Raw genomic sequence first — 22,106 nt, forward strand, 5'->3', positions numbered from 1 at the left:
TTTGTCAGTTGTGTGTGTGGAAACATGACTAGGGAATTTGACCTTCAGGCCCTCTGCAGTGATATTAGCATTAGATTCTGTTGTTCAGGATAGTCAGCATTAGATTGATGTTCCACTTTTTAGTGTCACTAAGAATTCCTTTGTCTTGGCAATTTTCCATCTGATAACCACCAGTAACCACAGGTGAAGTCCACTGACGTCTACTTCCTCTAGTTAGCAGTGTGTTTGTCAGAAGCCTGTGACCTAATTGCATTAGAAACCTGGCCGGACAGCTGAAGTCGGTAGCAGAAATACCCTACACACACACACACACACACACACACACACACTCTGTCTGTTTGGTGGAAATGCTGAGTAATACCAGTGGTGAGCTCATCCCTGGGGTGTTCCCCTGTTAAAGTGGCCTGGCTTGTGGCCCTCGATGTGGTGGGCCCTGATCATAGCCTTGCTGCTTTAGTGACGTGCAGCCCTAACGGGACAAATTGCTGCTGGCCTGCCACTCTTCAACTCATACCCACTTTGATTTCCCATAGAACTACTCAAAGGCTTTTTCCTTTTAGTTTTTCTTAGGATACTTTACAAATGGAACCATATTGTGGGCCCTGGTCAAAAGTAGTGCACTGAAAACATTTACAATGTAGTCATATAGCAGACTCTCTTAACCCTAATTGCTCCTGTAAGTCACTTTGGATAAGTGCCTTGCTCAAGCACATAATAGGGTGTGATTTGGAACACAACCTTAGATACTGTGTATGTGTACTTTCGGGACAGGCCACCTAAATAGAGGAAGGGGTAGTTCAATAGGTGGCACACTCATGCAGTAATAACACAATACCAGAAGACGGACTAGTCTTCAAACTGAGGATTTTAGTTGTTGGTTTCTCTGTCTCCACTCTCTATATGTGTGGTCTCTGACTGACTCACTCACTCACTCACTCACTCACTCACTCAGTGTGCCCTTTCCCCTGAGTAATCTGGAACAATTAGTTGGAACTTTACGTTAGTCAGCGGATGCAGGGAGTAATGCCGTTTCGGGAATGGTTGCATTCCTCTCTTTCATCACAGGGCTTGGGCCCTCATAAACACTTGGAAGACTGTGACTGCAGTGAGAATGCCAGGCGTGGCGGCATTTGCGGCCCTGTATCACTGTTCCGACTGCACGTGATACAGAGTACGGGATTCTTAAAAGGGATTCTCAATCGGTTTTGTATCCTCCAGTTTTATATACATCCTTTTGATAATACTGCACATTTTATTGATGATCTGCACCCCAAAGCTAAAAAATGTGAGATTGTTTAGATGTATTCCTGCGTGAAATAATTCTGGGATCCATTCTAGGACCCAGGTAACCTTGGTCTTTTGTGTTAGGTGAGAACCACTCACAGGTAATCTACAGTTTGAGCTTACTTGACTCAACTGCAAATGTTTGTTTTAGATACAGTGGGGCAAAAAAGTATTTAGTCAGCCACCAAAGTTCTCCCACTTAAAAAGATGAGGCCTGTAATGTTCATCATAGGTACACTTCAACTATGACAGACAAAATGAGAAAAAAAATCCAGAAAATCACATTGTAGGATTTTTAAATTGATTTATTTGCAAATTATGGTGGAAAATAAGTACTTGGTCAATAACAAAAGTTGATCTCAATACTTTGTTATATACCCTTTGTTGGCAATGACTTCTGTCTTCAAAAGGTTTTCACACACTGTTGCTGGTATTTTGGCCCATTCCTCCATGCAGATCTCCTCTAGAGCAGTGATGTTTTGGGGCTGTTGCAACACGGACTTTCAACTCCCTCCAAAGATTTTCTATGGGTTTGAGATCTGGAGACTGGCTAGGCCACTCCAGGACCTTGAAATGCTTCTTACGAAGCTACTCCTTCGTTGCCCGGGCGGTGTGTTTGGGATCATTGTCATGCTGAAAGACCCAGCCACGTTTCATCTTCAATGCCCTTGCTGATAGGAGGTTTTCACTGAAAATCTCACGATACATGGCCCCATTCATTCTTTCCTTTACACGGATCATTCGTCCTGGTCCCTTTGCAGAAAATCTTCCCCAAAGAATGATGTTTCCACCCCCATGCTTCACAGTAGGTATGGTGTTCAGCATTCTTTGTCCTCCAAACACGACGAGTTGAGTTTTTACCAACAAGTTATATTTTGGTTTCATCTGACCATATGACATTTTCCCAATCTTCTTCTGGATCATCCAAATGCTCTCTAGCAAACTTCAGACGGGCCTGGACATGTACTGGCTTAAGCAGGGGGACACGTCTGGCACTGCAGGATTTGAGTCCCTGGCGGCGTAGTGTGTTACTGATGGTAGGCTTTATTACTTTGGTCCCAGCTCTCTGCAGGTCATTCACTAGGTCCCCCCCGGGTGGTTCTGGGATTTTTGCTCACCGTTCTTGTGATCATTTTGACCCCACGGGGTGAGATCTTGGGTGGAGCCCCAGATCGAGGGAGATTATCAGTGGTCTTGTATGTCTTCCATTTCCTAATAATTGCTCCCACAGTTGATTTCTTCAAACCAAGCTGCTTACCTATTGCAGATTCAGTCTTCCCAGCCTGGTGCAGGTCTACAATTTTGTTTCTGGTGTCCTTTGACAGCTCTTTGGTCTTGGCCATAGTTGAGTTTGGAGTGTGACTGTTTGAGGTTGTGGACAGGTGTCTTTTGTACTGATAACAAGTTCAAACAGGTGCCATTAATACAGGTAACGAGTGGAGGACAGAGGAGCCTCTTAAAGAAAAAGTTACAGGTCTGTGAGAGCCAGAAATCTTGCTTGTTTGTAGGTGACCAAATACTTATTTTCCACCATAATTTGCAAATTCATAAAAAATCCTACAATGTGATTTTCTGGATGTTTTTTTTCTCATTTTGTCTGTCATAGTTGAAGTGTACCTATGATTACAGGCCTCATCTTTTTAAGTGGGAGAACTTGCACAATTGGTGGCTGACTAAATACTTTTTTGCCCCACTGTATGTTCAGTGATTGGCTGATTTTGAAGTGGTCTGGCAGTGAGTGGCACACCTAGTTTGTAACTCTTTGGTGCGGCCTCTACTCAAAACAAAAGCCTTTTTAACTCTTGGAATGTTGATTAGTTCATTCCAGTACTCACAGTGGGGATTAGCTCTTTCTCTTAAATACTGGTATCGTCCTCGATCAAAAATACTCTTATTTGATTAAATGCTGTTTCACCCATTCATAGAGGGACATTTTCTGGCCTCAAAGGCCTCTCGTTGTACCAGAACTCCTGTATCTCCTGTATCCCCCCTTGGAAAAGGAATCCTTCATTTAGAATCCCCCTTGTGTGGTTCCTGGATGCAAAAACACCATGAAAGGGCCTGTTTGTGTCCTGAAACTCTCAGGACTTTCATTCCAGGTGACACAACACTGTCATAAACGCTCTCTCATTTCAGGCCCGACCACTCAGTGCTCGTTGTTGTAATGCAACCCCGTCAGGTTACCCGGACCCGTATTAGGTGGCGTCTAAGTAAGTGCGGGGGCACTAGATTTAATTTTAACCTTGGCCACTGCTTATTGAATAGGAATGGGCTTGGCCTGAGTGCCTGCTGTGTGTGTTGTTGACTGAAACTGCTTCACCCAGGCAGCTAAGCACCTGATGATTGGGTGGGGAATTTGGCAGTAGCACAAGCAGAACAGGGCCTGGCGACTGGTGAGTTTCTCATCCTAAATGCCCGGGATATAGACTCTGTAACCCATATAGAATTTATACGTAAGGTTTCCCAAACACAGATTTAATCCTAGCCCTGAATTCACAATCATTCTCAATTGGAGGCTTATTTTGTGTCCAGGAAACCTACCCATGGGTTTTGTCAGAATTGTGCACCATAGTCCTTATACAGGGTATCATAAGTATTCACCACCCTTGGATTTCTTAATGTTATTGTGTTATACATTTTAATCCCACTTTGTCTTTTTTTTTGTAAACGATCTACACAAAACACTGTCAGCGCAATACTTTTTTTGTTATTGTTTTGATGGATGAAAAATAAAACGTGGATATATTCACCCCTCTAAGTCAATGCATGTTACAAACTCCTTTTGTCAGCGATTACAGCTGTGAGTCTTCTTGGGTAAGTCTCTAAGAGCTGAATACTTATTGACTCAATCATTTTTTATTAGTTAGCAAAAATGTTGAAAAGCATAATTCCACTTTGAGATTATGGGCTGTTGTGTGTAGGTCAGTGACACATCTCAATCAGTTTTAAATTCAGGCTGTATGCAAAATGTGGAAGAAGTCTGGTGTGAATACTTTCTGAAGGCACTGTATGACTCCTCAGTAATAAAACAATCCAGACATATTGTTTAAGACCATTCCTTCTGATTGTCCCCGTGTGTGTTTGGAGGTTTATAGGCCTGTCAGACACTAAAAAGAGAACACATGACGCTCATAGAAGGAAATCTGAATGGCGTGTCAGGAAACCGCGATAGAAAAGTTGAGATCACACACTGTCTACTGTAGCTCTCACCTTTCTTGTCAGAAATCGCCCACTGCGAATTTGACTGTTTTTTTTATTTTATTGGAACAACTGAATATATATGATGTTGTTGTGGCTAGCTACTCGCTGCCTTCATTCAGCGTGGATTTCATCTTCACTGACTAACTGCTTTTTCCATTACATCTCCTGTAGAGCAGGAGCCTGGTCCCAGATTTGTTTGTGCTGTCGCTCCACCAACCGACCGTACAAATGGATCTGGGACCGTAGGTCCGGGTCTGGGAAAGATGTAATCCTATGAGGCCTACCCAGATTAAGCCTGGTACCTGAGTATGCCATTAACGATCGGCGCTCCCAGCCATGCCGACATTAATGCCACTGGGCTCAAAGGTCTGTTTATATAAGATGTTGTATTCTGCTGGTGGTCATGCAGAACTGGTGGCACAATGTAGTTTATTTCATACAGATGACTTCATTGTTTTTTACGGTGTGAATGAATGATGGTTTGAGTGGTTTCGGTTGATTACTGTCCCGAATGTTACCTCATCTCTGAGAAAAATGTGGTTTGGTGATAAAAGCCAGTTCTGTGTTCTAAGATGTTCTCGAATGTGTACATTACTGCGTGACAGTTGTGTAAATTAGAGGGTTGAATATATAAAGGAATATACAGTGCCTTCAAAGTATTCACATCCCTTGATTTCCACATTTTTGTTTTGTAACAGACTGAATTTAAAAATGTATTACATTTTGAGTTTGTTACTGTCCTATACACAATACACCATAATGTCAAAGTGGAATTTTGTTTCTGGAAATGTTTACAAATTAATCAAAAAACAAAAAGCTGAAATGTTTTTAGGCAATAAGTATTCAACCCCTTTGTTAAGGTAATCATAAAGTTCAGGAGTAAAAAAATAAAATAAAAAAAAGACCAGTTGCATGGATAATAGTGTTTGACATGATTTAAAAAAAATTACTATCTCATCCCTGTACCCCACATAAACAATTACCTGTAAAGTTCCCTCAGTTGAGCAGTGAATTTGAAACACAGATTGAACCACAAAGACCAGGAACGTTTTCCAGTGCCTCGCAAAGAAAGGGGGAAAGGGGGATACCTAGTCAGTTGTACAACTGAATGCCTTTAACTGAAATGTGTCTTCCGCGTTTAACCCAATCCCTCTGAATCAGAGAGGTGCGGGGGGCTGCCATAATCGACATCCACGTCTTCGGTGTCCAGGGAACAGTGGGTTAACTGCCTTGCTCAGGGGCAGAACGTCAGATTTTTACCTTGTCAGCTCGGGGATTCAATCCAGCAACCTTTCGGTTACTGGCCCAATGCTTGAACCACTAGGCTAACTGCCGCGCCAAGGGGACCTATTGGTAGATATATAAAAAATGTAAATAGCAGACATTGAATATCCCCTTTGAGTATGCTGAAGTTATTAATGACACTTTGGATGGTGTATTAATACACCCAGTCACTACAAAGATAGAAGTTTCCTTCCTAACTCAGTTGCCGGAGAGGAAGGAAACCGCTCAGGGAGTTCAACATGAGGCCAATGGTGACTTTAAAACAGTTAGTTTGAGGATGGATCAACAACATTGTAGTTACTCCTCAATGCTAACCTAATTGGCAGAGTGAAAAGAAGGAAGCCTCTACAGAATAAAATATTACAAAACATGCATCCTGTTTGCAACACGGCACTAAAGTAAAACTGCAAAAAATCTGACAAAGCAATTGACTTTTTGTCAACATAGTGTTTTATGTTTGGGGCACATCCAACACAACAACACTGAGTACCACTCTCCATATTTTCAAGAATAGTTGTGGCTACATCACGTTATGAGCAATGTTCCCTAATTTCTTTTGTCATAGAGCAAATATCAGGTCTGCTGAGCGCAAACTTGAAAGTTGTGAAAATTCTTCCAGCACGCATTTACTGTGAACACAGAGGCTGTACCCGCTTTAAGTTAGTTTTAACATTGGCCAAGTAGGCTACTGTGGCTATTTGATCATAATGTAGGCCTATCAGAGTGGTATACAATCAAAAACAATGGAGACAATGCATCCCATAACATTTTAATATGGAAATAGCTGTTCTATCATTCAGCCTACAGTAGAGGCCAATGTGTGGTGTTCAATGTAGGTCCTACATGAGACTTTAGAAAAAGCATGCAGGGTTTGTAGAGCTGACCCCAATTAGTCGACTGGTCGATTTGGTCGACCGAGATTTGTTTTAGTCGAGTAGTTGTGCGTACACTAACGTTCAAAAGTTTGGGATCACTTAAATGTCCTTGTTTTTTAAAGAAAAGCTCATTCTTTTGTCCATTTTAAAATGACATTAAATTTTATTTCTGATCAATTTGATGTTAATGGACATTTTTTTTGTGCTTTTCTTTCAAAAACGAGGACATCTCTAAGTGACCCCAAACTTTTGAACGCTATTGTATACAGTACCAGTCAAAAGTTTGGACCCACCTACTCATTCAAGGGTTTTTCTTTATTTTTACTATTTTCTAAATTGTAGAATAATAGTGAAGACATCAAAAATGAATGAAATAACACATGGAATCATGTAGTAACCAAAAAAGTGTTAAACAAATTGAAATATATATATTTTTTTTTATTTGAGGTTCTTCAAATTGCCACCCTTTGCCTTGATTACAGCTTTGCACACGCTTGGCATTCTCTCGACCAGCTTCACCATGAGTGCTTTTCCAACAGTCTTAAAGGAGTTCCCACATATGCTGAGCACTTGTTGGCTGCTTTCCCTTCACTCCCTGGTCTGACTCATCCCAAACCATCTTCATTTGGTTGAAGTTGGAAGATTGTGGGGGCCAGGTCATCTGATGCAGCACCCAATCACTCTCCTTTTTGGTAAAATAGCCCTTACACAGCCTGGAGGTCATTGTCCTTTTGAAAAACAAATGATATTCCAACTAAGTCCAAACCATATTGAATGGCTTATCACTGCAGAATGCTGTGGTAGCCATGCTGGTCCTTGAATTCAAAATAAATCCCACACATCGTCACCAGCAAAGCACCCCCACACCATAACACCACCTCCTGCCATGCTTTACGGTGTGAACCACACACGCGGAGATCGTCTGTTCACCTACTCTGCGTCTCACAAAGGCCGTGGTTGGAACCAAAAATCTAATCTGGACTCATCAGACCAAAGGACAGATTTCCACCAGTCTAATTTCCATTGCTCGTGTTTCTTGGCCCAAGCAAGTCTCTTCTCTTTAAGAGTGGTTTCTTTGCAACAATTCAACCATGAAGGTCTGATTTGCGCAGTCTCCTCTGAACAGTTGATGTGTCTGTTGAACTCTGTAGCATTTTATTTGGGCTGCAATCGGAGTCTGGTAACTCTAGTGAACTTATCCTCTGCAGCAGAGGTAACTCTGGGTCTTCCTTTCCTTTGGCGGTCCTCATGAGAGCCAGTTTAATCAGTGCTTGATGGTTTTTGCAACTGCATTTTGAAGAAACCTTCAAAGTTCTTGACATTTTCTGTATTGACTGACCTTCATGTCTTAGTATTGCTGGAGACTGTCATTTATCTTTGCTTATTTGAGCTGTTCTTAACATAATATGGACTTGGTCTTTTACCAAATAGGGCTTCTCTATACCACCCCTACCTTGTCACACCACAACTGATTGGCTCAAATGCATTAAGAAGGAAAGAAATTCCACAAATGAATTTAACAAGGCACACCTGTTGATTGAAATGTGTTCCAGGTGACTACCTCATGAAGCTGGTTTAGAGAATGCCAAGAATGTGCAAAGCTGTCATCAAGGCAGCTACTTTGAAGAATCTCAAATCTAAAATATATTTTGATTTGTTTAACACTTTTTTTGCTTACTACATGATTCCGTGTGTTATTTCATAGTTTTGTTGTTCTATTATTCAACATTGTAAAAAATAGTTAATATAATGAAAAACCCTGTAATGAGTAGGTGTCAACTTTTGACTGGTACTGTATGTAAATGAGATTTCTGTATTTAATTTTCAATACATTTGCAAACATTTCAAAAAACATGTTTTCACTTTGTCATTATGGGATGTGTGTGTAAATGGGTGACAAACATTTAATCCGTTTTGAATTCAGGCTGTAACACAATGTGTAATAAGTCAAGGGGTATGAATACTTTCTAAAGGCACTTATTGTATTAATTCATTTAGGCCAGAATCCTAACTTGATGCTGCGCACGTAAATACATTTGTCACAAACTTTCATTGACATTGATACACGATTTTCAATTCACACATTTCAATGATTCTGCCCCTGTGGTGTGTGTGTGTGTGTGTGTGTGTGTATATATATGTGTATATACATATATACACACATACATATATACACATACATATATATATATATTTTTTTGTGGCTTGTTGTCACAGTTTGTTTTTCTGACAGTTGATTTACTTTTATGTACATTCTTTGCCGTCCACAGGTGGTAAAGACCATTGGCTTGAGGGAAGTCTGGTACTTTGGCCTTCAGTATATGGACGGCAAAGGATACCTCACCTGGCTGAAGCTTGACAAAAAGGTAAGGTTAATCTAATGGTACCTTTTTTAACAAATATTTGTTTATCTGCTCAGGAATTCTCAAACCTTTTCCCACTGTATTAATTCTTAAATCGCATATTTTTTTGCAATACCATTCTACAGTAAACAAAACCAAATGGGCCATACAGGTCAAATCACTCCACACTATATTTGCCTACCACTCACTCAGTCAATTAGTAGCCACTCACTCACTGCATTATGGGCACCCTCTCTCACTCCTACTTCCTGTGCAGACCAGTGGCTAATTGTTCATCTCCCTTTATTTATTTATTTTATTTTACCTTTATTTAACCAGGCAAGTCCGTTAAGAACAAATTCTTATTTACAATGATGGCCTAGGAACAGTGGGTTAACTGCCTGTTCAGGGGCAGAACGGAAGGGTAGTATAGTAACTTAGTTTTCAGCGAAAGGTTTTGGCCGGTTTTGGTTTCACTAGAACGTTTGAAGTAGAATATTATAATGTACTGACAACCCAGTGGTCCATACCTAATAAATAAGGGAGTGAGAGAGGCCAGTTGGAGTGCAGTGAGCTAGCCGTGTGCTGACTCTGCGCAGCTCTACTATACAGTAGCTCTTTCAGCACACATTCCCCCGCCACATTTGCTTCCCATTCGCCTCAAGACATTTTGGTTCCTGTTTTGGAGCGAACACAGAGGAAGAAGCCAAAGTCTGTAAATACTTTTGTCAGCCCATGTATTTTATATATCCTCTTTTACAGGAAGGAATATGACAGCACATTTTCTTTCATGCAGCACTGTGCATCCAAGACAATTTAACTCTTCGGGTACAATAATGTTTATCCAATCATCCATTCCTACTCATGCAACTGGTAGCCCAAGTGGCACCCTATTTCACTAAAATAATGGAAAACTTGTTTTTGGAACACTTCACAAGTGCTATTTTGAATGAATGAATCCTCTCTCTCCAACCCAGGTGTCGTCCCAGGATGTGAAGAAGGAGAACCCGCTGCAGTTCAAGTTCCGCGCCAAGTTCTTCCCCGAGGACGTTTCTGAGGAGCTGATCCAGGACATCACCCAGAAGTTGTTTTTCCTGCAGGTAACACACACGTGCACATTGCACGCACACACACACAAGCGCACACACCTACACATGTCGTTTTTTTGTGTGTCCAGGTGAAGGAGGGCATCCTGAGCGACGAGGTCTACTGCCCCCCAGAGACCGCCGTGCTGCTGGCCTCCTACTCCGTCCAGGCCAAGTTCGGGGACTTCACCCGGGACCTCCACCGGCCCGGCTACCTCACCTCAGACCGCCTGCTGCCCCAGCGGTAAGCGCCGGTCCACTACCAGTCCCTATGGGCCCTGGTCAAAAGTAGTGCACTACATAGGGAATATGGTGCCATTTAGGAAACAACCAAGAGCTTTTTTCTAATAGCTACACTAGCATGAAGCACTCTTCCTTCTTCATATGCAGCAATGTATTGGGGCCATGCATTCTAAGTGGTATGCTAGTATAGACATTGGAACTTAGCCAGGAGTCCAGACATCAGACAATAGCTTACAGTATTGCTGTGATTGACAGGAACAGGATCACGTTTTGTTTGGATAGACCAGAAGAAATCCATGCCATGACAAATCCAATATTGATCATAACATGAGTAGCTTTTTCTTCATTGTAGCTCCTCTCTGTTTGCCCCTTCTATTCCTCCTCTATTGTTCTTCCTTTCTGCCCTCCCTCACTCTCTCCCTCTCCCAGTGTTCTGGAGCAGCACAAGTTGTCCAGGGAGCAGTGGGAGGAGAGGATCCAGGTGTGGCACGAGGAACACCGTGGAATGCTCAAGTGAGTTCCTCTCTGTGTTGGTTTGTTTGAGTCTGTATGTTGGTGTCCCTGTCATAATAAAACAGGTTCCCCTGATCTGCTCTACCTCAGATAGCAATCATTTTACTTTTTATTTATATTCATTTATGAAGATGATCAGATTAGTTGATCAGGTCTTATCTTCCTGGGTTCATTCATACACAAACATACGATACATGATGCAATACAATAATACAACACACCACACACAGTACCTTACACAAGGACCCAATAATAAAAAAAAATCAAATCCCTAATCCCAAACCATTCCTTTATTTCTCCATGTCTGATCCTGCAGAGAGGATGCCATGCTGGAGTACCTGAAGATCGCCCAGGACCTGGAGATGTACGGCGTCAACTACTTTGACATCAAAAACAAGAAGGGAACCGAGCTGTGGCTGGGTGTGGACGCCCTTGGACTCAACATCTACGAGAAGGAAGACAAGTAAGAAATAGCCTTTCAGGGTTGTGTTCAGTAGGTCACACTGTAGTGCAAATAACAATTTTAAATGAGTGTTTCTTATTGGACAAGTCCACATAGTCCCTCCCTGTTTGTCTGTTTCAAAACATTTTCTCCCTACTGGACACCAGCCAGGTTTCCTCACTGAACTGACCACTACTGCAGTGTTTCTCAATCCTGGTCCTGGGGACCCAAAGGGCATTTTAGTTTTTTCCTAAGCACTAACACACTTATTCAAATAAGCAAAGGTTTGATGATGAGTTGATTACTTGAGTCAAGTGTGTTAGTGCTGGGTCAAAAACAACAATGCATCCCTTTGGGTGTCCAGGATGAGGATTGAGACTGCACTAGAGGGTCAAGTCACGCAAAACTGTGTTCAAATAGAATTTGATTGCTGCTGCCTGGGGTGCCACTGAAACTTATCCATGACCTTCCATTGAGCCAGGCAAGCTCAATCAAACACAGTTCAAGTATTTGAAATATTTACAATACTATTTGAGCCTAGGTTTAAAGTCATGTAGTCTATCTACCCATTCTTGTTCTGCTTGACAACGATACCGGGTTGTTTTCCGGCCTTCGCTACAGTTCTGTTTCATACATTGTAGCTTCATTCCATTGTAGCTTCATTCCAGGTTAACCCACGTCTTTAGTTACCAACAAAGAATGTTCTTACCACAACGTTTTTCCTTTCAACTGTCTCTCCTTTTGATGAGCTTGTACTGGTCCGTCGTACCCAAGGTTGTTATGCCAGTCTGCGCTCCAACAAATACTTTGCTAAAGCTCAAAATAAAGACACAGATTTGATCAGATCACGCGATACAAGCGGTAACTGCATAATTATTGGGTAAATACTTGTTCCCGGTCAGTTAAATTACTGGGTTAAAAATGGATTATGACGTAATATAAGTGTTCCCTATATAGTCGATAGCCCTGCAGTCACTGACCCTGCAGTCACTGAGTTTTTTTTATTTTTTAAATTTTTTAAATTTCACCTTTATTTAAACAGGTAGGCTAGTTGAGAACAAGTTCTCATTTACAACTGCAACCTGGCCAAGATGAAGCATAGCACAGTGTGAACAGACAGCAACACAGAGTTACACATGGAGTAAACAATAAACAAGTCAATAACACAGTAGAACAAAATATATACATTTAAAAAAAATGAGTATATACATTGTGTGCAAAAGGCATGATTACAATTTAGCAGATTAACACGAGTGATAAATAATCAAATGGTCATGTGCAGGTAGAGATACTGGTGTGCAAAGAGCAGAAAAGTAAATAAATAAAAAACGTATGGGGATGAGGTAGGTAAATTGGGTGGGCTATTTACCGATGGACTATGTACAGCTGCAGCGATCGGTTAGCTGCTCAGTTAGCAGATGTTTAAAGTTGGTGAGGGAGATAAAAGTCTCCAACTTCAGCAATTTTTGCGATTCGTTCCAGTCACGGGCAGCAGAGAACTGGAAGGAAAGGCGGCCAAATGAGGTGTTGGCTTTAGGGATGATCAGTGAGATACACCTGCTGGAGCGCGTGCTACGGGTGGGTGTTGCCATCGTGACCAGTGAACTGAGATAAGGCGGAGCTTTACCTAGCATGGACTTGTAGATGACCTGGAGCCAGTGGGTCTGGCGACGAATATGTAGTGAGGGCCAGCCGACTAGAGCATACAGGTCTCAGTGGTGGGTGGTATAATGTGCCCTAGTAACAAAGCGGATGGCACTGTGATAAACTGCATCCAGTTTGTTGAGTAGAGTATTGGAAGCCATTTTGTAGATATCAGTTTTATTAGGGTAAGTTTGGCGGCGTGAGTGAAGGAGGCTTTGTTGCGAAATAGAAAGCCGATTCTAGATTTGATTTTGGATTGGAGATGTTTGATATGAGTCTGGAAGGAGAGTTTACAGTCTAGCCAGGCACCTAGGTACTTATAGATGTTCACATATTCTAGGTCGGAACCATCCAGGGTGGTGATGCTAGTCGGGCGTGCGGGTGCAGGCAGCGAACGGTTGAAAAGCATGCATTTGGTTTTACTAGCGTTTAAGAGCAGTTGGAGGCCACGGAAGGAGTGTTGTATGGCATTGAAGCACGTTTGGAGGTTAGATAGCACAGTGTCCAAGGAAGGGCCAGAAGTATACAGAATGGTGTCGTCTGCGTAGAGGTGGATCAGGGAATTGCCCCGCAGCAAGAGCAACATCATTGATATATACAGAGAAAAGAGTCGGCCCGAGAATTGAACCCTGTGGCACCCCCATAGAGACTGCCAGAGGACCGGACAACATGCCCTCCAATTTGACACACTGAACTCTGTCTGCAAAGTAGTTGGAGAACCAGGCAAGGCAGTCATTCGAAAAACCGAGGCTACTGAGTCTGCCGATAAGAATATGTTGATTGACAGTCGAAAGCCTTGGCCAGGTCGATGAAGATGGCTGCACAGTACTGTCTTTTATCGATGGCGGTTATGATATCGTTTAGTACCTTGAGTGTGGCTGAGGTGCACCCGTGACCGGCTCGGAAACCAGATTGCACAGCGGAGAAGGTACGGTGGGATTCGAGATGGTCAGTGATCTGTTTGTTGACTTTGCTTTCGAAGATCTTAGATAGGCAGGGCAGGATGGATATAGGTCTGTAACAGTTTGGGTCCAGGGTGTCTCCCCCTTTGAAGAGGGGGATGACCGCGGCAGCTTTCCAGTCCTTGGGGATCTCAGACGATATGAAAGAGAGGTTGAGCAGGCTGGTAATAGGGGTTGCGACAATGGCGGCGGATAGTTTCAGAAATAGAGGGTCCAGATTGTCAAGCCCAGCTGATTTGGACGGGTCCAGGTTTTGCAGCTCTTTCAGAACATCTGCTATCTGGATTTGGGTAAAGGAGAAGCTGGGGAGGTTTGGGCGAGTAGCTGCGGGGGGTGGAGCTGTTGGCCGAGGTTGGAGTAGCCAGGAGGAAGGCATGGCCAGACGTTGAGAAATGCTTGTTGAAGTTTTCGATTATCATGGAATTATCGGTGGTGACCGTGTTACCTAGCCTTAGTGCAGTGGGCAGCTGGGAGGAGGTGCTCTTGTTCTCCATGGACTTTACAGTGACATCAGACCAAATAGTTGTTTCCTTTCAAGATTGGCTGGGTTTGCAGTTGACACTTTTGGGACTACTCCATTGGCTCCATCGGGCCAGACAAACTCAATTAAGCACAGCAAAATAGATAATGAAATACTATTTGAACCAATGTCTAGCAGACGTGCCAAAGTAGTGTTTTGAGTGCAGTGCACTAACCTATTGCTGGGTTGTGTTGTTGACAACGGTCGCTGCTCCCTTAGAGCTCCATGCACTGTTTGAACTCTCCATGCCAAAAGTCTATTCAAAGCAGTGTGAATACGGCTCCTTGGGCGGTTAATGAGAAAATGTATCGACTCAGCAGCCCCCAGAGGACTCTGTCTGGCCAACATTTGGTAGTGCTTTAACTCTAACTTGAGTGTGTCTTTTGGGATTTCCCGCAGTCTTACTCTCTACCCATATTATTGTGGTTTGTGTCCAAATGCTTAGCTCTGAATCCACACACAGCACAAATGGATAGATGTTTGAATGTTTATTAACGACTACAATTGTTCCATAGAATGGATTTAAAGTGAATCTAACACTCTTATTTTACCTGAGTGTAGTCTGATACCTGTAAATCTGGTGAATCAAGTAGAAAATGGGACGAGAGAGAGACACCAACAGAGGGCTATGTGTCTGTTGTAAGGCTCCGAATGTCCTTGAATATGTGGGTGTGTTTGTGTTTGTGCACTCTGGGGCTCGGCAACAGACATGCCTCTCTGCTGCAGTGCACTCTGCTGTAACCATGGTGACACCTACTGGTTTTTCAAGCTGTGCGGGACTTAAGAATGCCAGGCTGACCTAGAGTACATGCCCCTCAATGAAGGCGGCAGGCTACAGACAATACATAGCACTACTACTGCCAAGGCCTCTGAGACACAGAGTGCATAGTGTAGACTCCGTGGACCCTGCTGAGACGCATACACTAGCACACCATTGCTCCTTTTTATGTCAGATATGGCCATCATGCCAATGTTTTACTCCTTAGACCATTTGTCAAGCAAACACACACACCCTCATTCAGTATAAGACATATAGCTAGCTTTCCGGACAGGGTTCCATTTTGACCCTATACCAGAAAGGAGGGCGTTTGATGTGTATATTGTCACTGATTGCTGAATAAATCCATCCAAATACATGTTGACATCTCTATGAGATTCTACATAACCCAGAACACACCATGTACAGTTGCAGTCGGAAGTTTACATACACCTTAGCCAAATACATTTAAACTCAGTTTTTCACAATTCCTGACATTTTATCCTAGTAAAAATTCCCTGTCTTTAGTCAGTTAGGATCACCACTTCATTTTAAGAATGTGAAATGTCAGAATAATAGTGATTTATTTAAGCTTTTATTTCTTTCATCACATTCCCAGTGGGTCAGAAGATTACATGCACTCAATTAGTATTTGGTAGCATTGTCTTAAACAATTTAAACTTGGGTCAAACGTTTTGGGTAGCCTTCCACAAGCTTCCCAGAATTTGTTGGGTGAATTTTGGCCCATTCCTCCTGACAGAGCTGGTGTAACTGAGTCAGGTTTGTCTGCCTCCTTGATCACACGCCTTTTCAGTTCTGCCCACAAATGTTCTACAGGATTGAGGTCAGGGCTTTGTGATGGCCACTCCAATACCTTGACTTTGTTGTCCTTAAGTCATTTTGCCACAACTTTGTAAGTATGCTCGGGGTCAATGTCCATTTAGAAGACCCATTTGCGACCAAGCTTTAACTTCCTGACGTCTTGAGATGTTGCTTCAATATATCCACATTTTCATTCCTGATCTATTTTGTGAAGTGCACCAGTCCTTCCTGCAGCAAAGCACACCCACAACATGATGCTGCCACCCTGTGCTTCACGGTCGGGATGGTGTTCTTCGGCTTGCAAGCCTCCCCCTTTTTCCTCCAAACTTAACGATGGTCATTATGGCCAAACAGTTCTATTTTTGTTCCATCAGACCAGAGGACATTTCTCCAAAAAGTACGATCTTTGTCCCCATGTGCAGTTGCAAACTGTAGTCTGGCTTTTTTATTGCGGTTTTGGAGCAGTGGCTTCTTCCTTGCTGAGCGGCCTTTCAGGTTATGTCGATGTAGGACTAGTTTTTCTGTGGATATAAATACTTTTGTAGCTGTTTCCTCCAGCATCTTCACAAGGCCCTTTGCTGTTGTTCTGGGATTGATTTGCACTTTTTGCACCAAAGTAGGAGACAGAGACAGAACACGTCTCCTTCCTGAGCTGTATGACGGCTGCATGGTCCCACAGTGTTTATACTTGCCACTATTGTTTGTACAGATTAACGTCGTACCTTCAGGCGTTTGGAAATTGCTCCCAAGGATGAACCAGACTTGTGGAGGTCTACAATTCTTTTTCTGAGATCTTGGCTGATTTCTTTTGATTTTCCCATGATGTCAAGGAAAGAGGCACTGAGTTTGAAGGTAGGCTTTGAAATACATCCACAGGTACACCTCCAATTGACTGAAATTATGTCAATCAGCCTATCAGAAGCTTCTAAAGTCATGACATAATTTTCGGGAATTTTTCAAGCAGATTAAAGGCACAGTCAACTTAGTGTAAACTTCTGACCCACTGGAATTGTGATACAGTGAATTATGAAATGATCTGTCTCAACAATTGTTGGAAGAATTACTTGTGTCATGCACAAAGTAGATGTCCTAACCGACTTGCCAAAACAATAGTTTGTTAACAAATGTGTTGATTGGTTGAAAAACTCGTTTGAATGACTCCAACCTTAGTGTATGTAAACTTCCAACTTCACCTGTAAGTAAAATCTCTAGAACGTGCTTAGAGCCTTTGACCGTAGCAATTTTACTGGTAAAATCATAATTCTTCTATGAAACACACCTCTGGATAAGTCATTGGGAGATGTTACCTTATACAGCACCTAACCCTTCATTTGGAGATGACTCTAAATAAGAGTCCTTTACATTCCTTTGTAGATTCCTCATGTGTATGTCAGCACGGGTCTGTAATTGATTGAAATACCAATTCAGGCAGCAGCAGGGTTTCCAGTGTGTAAGACGGTTCAGACAACATCCTCTGTGGTCCCAGGTCTGTGTGGGCATTTTATATTTATCAGATGCTATTATCCAGGGTGACTTACAGTAAGTAGTGAGGGTATACATTTTCATACTGGTCCCCCGTGGGAATCGAACCCACAATTCTGGCATCGCAAGCACCATTCTCTACCAACTCAGCCACACGGGACCGAGTAAAGAACCAGCCAATGTTTCTTTCTCCGGCACACAATGGACGAGCCCCGCCCGAAATTCCTCACACCTAGCCATATTGATACAGAGGCCAACATGTACAATGCAGTGGTACACACAGTCCTGCCTCAGATATTTACATGGAATGAATCCTATCCTATTTGAACTTGTTTCCTACAACAGATCCCATGCTGTGTCCCAAATGGCAATATTTTCCCTATATATTGCATAGCCTATGAGGAATGTGGTGCCATTTGAGACGGCCCCAGTGTTTCCACTAACATTAAAATAATTTGGCTTTGGTTGGTTTCAATTCAAATATTTGGCTACCAATATCCTGGATTTTGATTTGGGATATAATCGGTAATAAATCTACAGAAAATGAACTGTAATGTCCACTATTAAGCCATGTAAAAACATGTACAATACGAACACTGGTTTGCCTCATTTCTCCCATCAGACTGACCCCAAAGATTGGCTTCCCCTGGAGTGAGATCAGAAACATCTCCTTCAACGACAAGAAGTTCATCATCAAGCCCATTGACAAGAAGGCCCCGGTGAGTTAGGCCTAAACGCTATAGATTCACACAAATAAGGCCATGCCAGGCTAAGAGTCCAACTGTACCTGGCTAGCCTGGTTACGCATCCAGTATAGTTTCTGGAACGCTGCTGGAAAGGACGATGTGAAAAGAAAATATCCATGCCAACACATTACAGTTTGGGTCAGCCCAAACTGTGAATCAAGCATCGGACACAGGTCTCCATGACGCAGGATCACAATAACACTGTTTTGATGATCGATACTATTCACCAAATCACACACCACATTTAACATCACAATGAAAACAATCTGAAAGCATTAGCAAACAGCTGCAGCAGTCACGATGGACCAATATAAAACCCAGTTATCCTGGTCCCAGGTCTATTTGTGCTGTTTCGCCAACTTCTATGATCGGTGTTATGAAAAACAAACGACCATAGCAGTTGGCTATACAGGATAACTGGGTTTTATATTGGTCCATCGTGACATCTGCTGCAGCTGTTTGCTAATGCTTTCAGATTGTTTTCATTGTGATGTTAAATGTGGTGTGTGATTTGGTGAATAGTATCGATCATCAAAACAGTGTTATTGTGATCCTGCGTCATGGAGCCCTGTGTCCAATGCTACAGGGAGATGCTACAGGTACAGGGAGATGTTTTACTTTGTATTTACTGTAGGTAAAGTTTGTGTGTGTGTGCTGACTACCTCACCTCCCATGTTCCCAGCTCTGCCTGCTTGCATCCTCTCTCCTCTCCTGCTCTGTCTCCTTGGGGCTATCCTCAATCCCATCTCCCATTGTCAACAGAACCCTGGCTCCAGCCCCTGCTTGCACACATAGGGAGAAACACAGACACACAAAAGTCGGCAAGGACACACGTGCGCACACGCATGCACAAAGACCCTGAGTGCTCTTCTAATGTTCATCAAGCCTCTACGCTCAACAGACCTCATCTCTTCTGCTCAAGCCAGTATTTGTGTGTGTGAGCATGCATGTGTATGTGGTCATGCTAACTGGTTAATAAGCGCATATGAGCAGTGTCTCCTTCAACTGAAAGGTTAAGTCATTCCTACTGCTTCCTTCAGCTGCCGTTTCCACTTTCCATCCATAGCAAATGGTCACTGTGCGCGTTGTCATGCAGAGTGTACGACTAGCGCAGAAGACATGCTGTCTGCAAAACTGTTTTGTCTGACCTGAGTTGTTCTTTGCTCCACCCTCCTCCTCTTTTTCCCCACATCGCCCTATTTCACACCTCTCTCTCTCTCTGACAAATCTCCCCACCACCTTTTTATTTCTGCCCTGTCTCATGGTCCTCTGTCTCATGGTCTCTCTCGCCCACTCTCAATCTCTCATCCTCCCTCTCTCTCTTTCGCTCTCCTTCTCTCAGGACTTTGTGTTCTACGCCCCTCGCCTGCGCATCAACAAGCGCATCCTGCAGCTGTGCATGGGCAACCACGAGCTGTACATGCGCCGCCGCAAGCCCGACACCATCGAGGTGCAGCAGATGAAGGCCCAGGCCCGCGAGGACAAACACCAGAAACAGTTGGAGAGGTGTTTGAGTTTAGAATAGGGATGGTCAACACCCCTGGGGAACAACTGGATGTGCATGCTTTTGCTCCATCCCTACCCAAACACCTAATCAGATTCAGAATATCACCCACAAAGGGTTCCCACTCACTCACAGATCTATTGTATCAAATCAAATTTTATTGGTCACATACGCAAGGTTAGCAGATGTTATTATAAGAGTTGTCCGGAGTAGCAAATATATGCCGTTATTCATATCCTAGAATTCCCAAAGCTCCAAAGCTTATTAGCATGCTCTTCAATACAGCAAGACATGCTCAGCACCTTTTGTAGGCCTCACAGGTACTTGAAGTACAGCAGCGCTAGGTCACTAGCGTAAGTAGATAAAATCCAGCGTAGCGCTGATGATTCAATAGCATGACCTCATTCTGTGAGTGAAGCAACGTTGAGACAATGTTATGGGAGCTGGCTAGTGTTATCTGGACAGTATCGCCTCTGCACAGCTGTTCCAACAACATGATGTAACAGCCATTCATGACGCTGTACATGGCCGAGGTCTGTCACATACCAATCGCCTGTAGGACTTTCCCTACACTGCCAACCCCACACAATACAAGGGAAAGGGGGATTATCTATTGGAGAGTGTTCATTGTGTTTTTGGTCTAGATTGTTATCCATTACAATGTAATGTACATGTGTACACTAGAGGTATACAGGCTGCACTGTATAATGAAAGTGAACCACCTTATTTAAAATCACAGTACAAACTACAAAGGGTATGTGTAGAATGACAGTTTGTCTGCTACACTGTGCCCCCGAAATGTGTTTGCTTGCTTTTGTGTGTGGGCATGCGTGTGTGTGTGTGTGTGTGTGTGTGTGTGTCTACTCAATGTGCTTAAAATCAGTGTGTGTGCCCTCACACACTCCGAGAGGGGCCAGTTTAATAGTTTATTAGCCAGAACACGTCATCCCTTCTTTGTGTCTCACACTGGGCCTCCCTTATCTGCAGGGCCCAGCTGGAGAACGAGAAGAAGAAGAGGGAGGCCATCGAGAAGGAGAAGGAGCAGATGGAGAGAGAGAAGCAGGAGCTGATGATGAGGCTCTACCAGTTCGAGGAGAAGACCAAGAGGGCAGAGAAAGGTAGGACTGGGGAAAAATAAAGAGGGTCTGACTGGGAGGACACTAGGGTCACCCAGAGCACATTGAATGTGGAGAGGTGGGTATGAGAGAGAGAGACCGGGGGAGGGAGTGTGTGTACCTGTAGAAGTTGTGTGTGTATGTGTGTTGGTGTGCGTGCATAATTTTTATGCTGCATAAAAAAGAGCCTAAAATAGTAACGATTTTTTAGAAAATTGCTCTCAGTTGACGACAATTTGCATTTCAACAGTTTTTACTACTGTGGTTGTTTCAATTCAGAAGTAATAAACTGGTGGCCTTGTGCTTTTTGTGACTTTGTCACTGTGGACCTTAGATAGCCCGGCGGTACCGTTTTTACAGGGTTAGATATCAGCAATCGGGCTGATAAGGCATTTCTCATCGACCTTTGTTTGTAACCCTCTATTCAGTGTTCATCGCCATTGTCTTTACCATATAGTGCGGTCTCTCGGATTTACGTGGCACACAGGATTAGTATTTCCATGAATATAGCTGTGGAAAGGTTTTACAAATATACCATGGAAGTAGAGCAGCCGTGTAACTACAGTAAGTGCCGGATGGTTTGATAGTAGTGCGTTTTGCAATCGTACGTTTGTAGTCTTTCGTACTTCGTTTTGAAGGTCTGCTTCAGAGGTCGGTCCTTTGTCCTTTTTTTTAACAGCAGTTTGCAGTACTGGACATGTGGTGTAATTTGGAGGTTTCTGCAGGGCAGAGTTTTCACTTGGTCATTAGTCTATCACCCTCAAATTCAAATCTGGACAACTGCTTTTTCCCCCCCCCATTCACCCCTCTAATCAGGAACTGTGTTAGACCTGGGACACCGAGTGGGTGCAATTCATGATCACGTAGAACAGAAACAGCAGTACTTAGGCCCTTGTAGGGTAAGATTTAAAAAACCCTGGTCTGTCAGTTAGTAATCCATGGAGCTGTTTACAATTCCCTCTTTGTAATGCTAGAGAGCATGTTTGCTACACGTGGTTGTAGTGTTTGTCTTGTTCTGTATGTTTCTCAGTGTAGCTATGTAGTGTGCATCTGTGTGCCTCACACTGTATGTATATTTGGTTATAAATATCTCTGTCTCAGAGGTGTATCTGTCTATTCCTGTCGGTGTCACTTATCTCTTTGAGGCTCTCTTTGTCTGACCTGCATGAGTAGCATATGTGTTTGGGTGCTTTCCAGGTCTTCTTTCTTGCCCCAGATAGCGTAACACGTTGCAGGAATATAAAATCTCACAACGCACGTGTATGCCACCTCTCTGTCTCTCCAG

At 43.1% G+C, this 22,106-nt stretch overlaps 1 protein-coding gene across 4 annotated transcripts in view; it reads left to right on the plus strand.

The window, feature by feature from the left end:
• Nucleotides 1–22,106, plus strand: part of LOC109866731 (ezrin) — a 54,543-nt gene that overhangs the window by 26,432 nt on the left and 6,005 nt on the right. For all 4 annotated transcript variants that reach the window (XM_031800238.1, XM_031800237.1, XM_020455552.2 and 1 more), the window contains 8 exons: nucleotides 8,915–9,010; nucleotides 9,964–10,086; nucleotides 10,164–10,315; nucleotides 10,744–10,827; nucleotides 11,144–11,290; nucleotides 18,079–18,175; nucleotides 19,545–19,708; nucleotides 20,694–20,824. In XM_031800238.1, the coding sequence (XP_031656098.1) occupies nucleotides 8,915–9,010; nucleotides 9,964–10,086; nucleotides 10,164–10,315; nucleotides 10,744–10,827; nucleotides 11,144–11,290; nucleotides 18,079–18,175; nucleotides 19,545–19,708; nucleotides 20,694–20,824 (994 nt within the window). The remainder of the gene's footprint in view (nucleotides 1–8,914; nucleotides 9,011–9,963; nucleotides 10,087–10,163; nucleotides 10,316–10,743; nucleotides 10,828–11,143; nucleotides 11,291–18,078; nucleotides 18,176–19,544; nucleotides 19,709–20,693; nucleotides 20,825–22,106) is intronic.

The sequence above is a fragment of the Oncorhynchus kisutch genome, linkage group LG21, assembly GCF_002021735.2.
Source record: "Oncorhynchus kisutch isolate 150728-3 linkage group LG21, Okis_V2, whole genome shotgun sequence".
Classification (NCBI taxonomy): domain Eukaryota; kingdom Metazoa; phylum Chordata; class Actinopteri; order Salmoniformes; family Salmonidae; genus Oncorhynchus; species Oncorhynchus kisutch.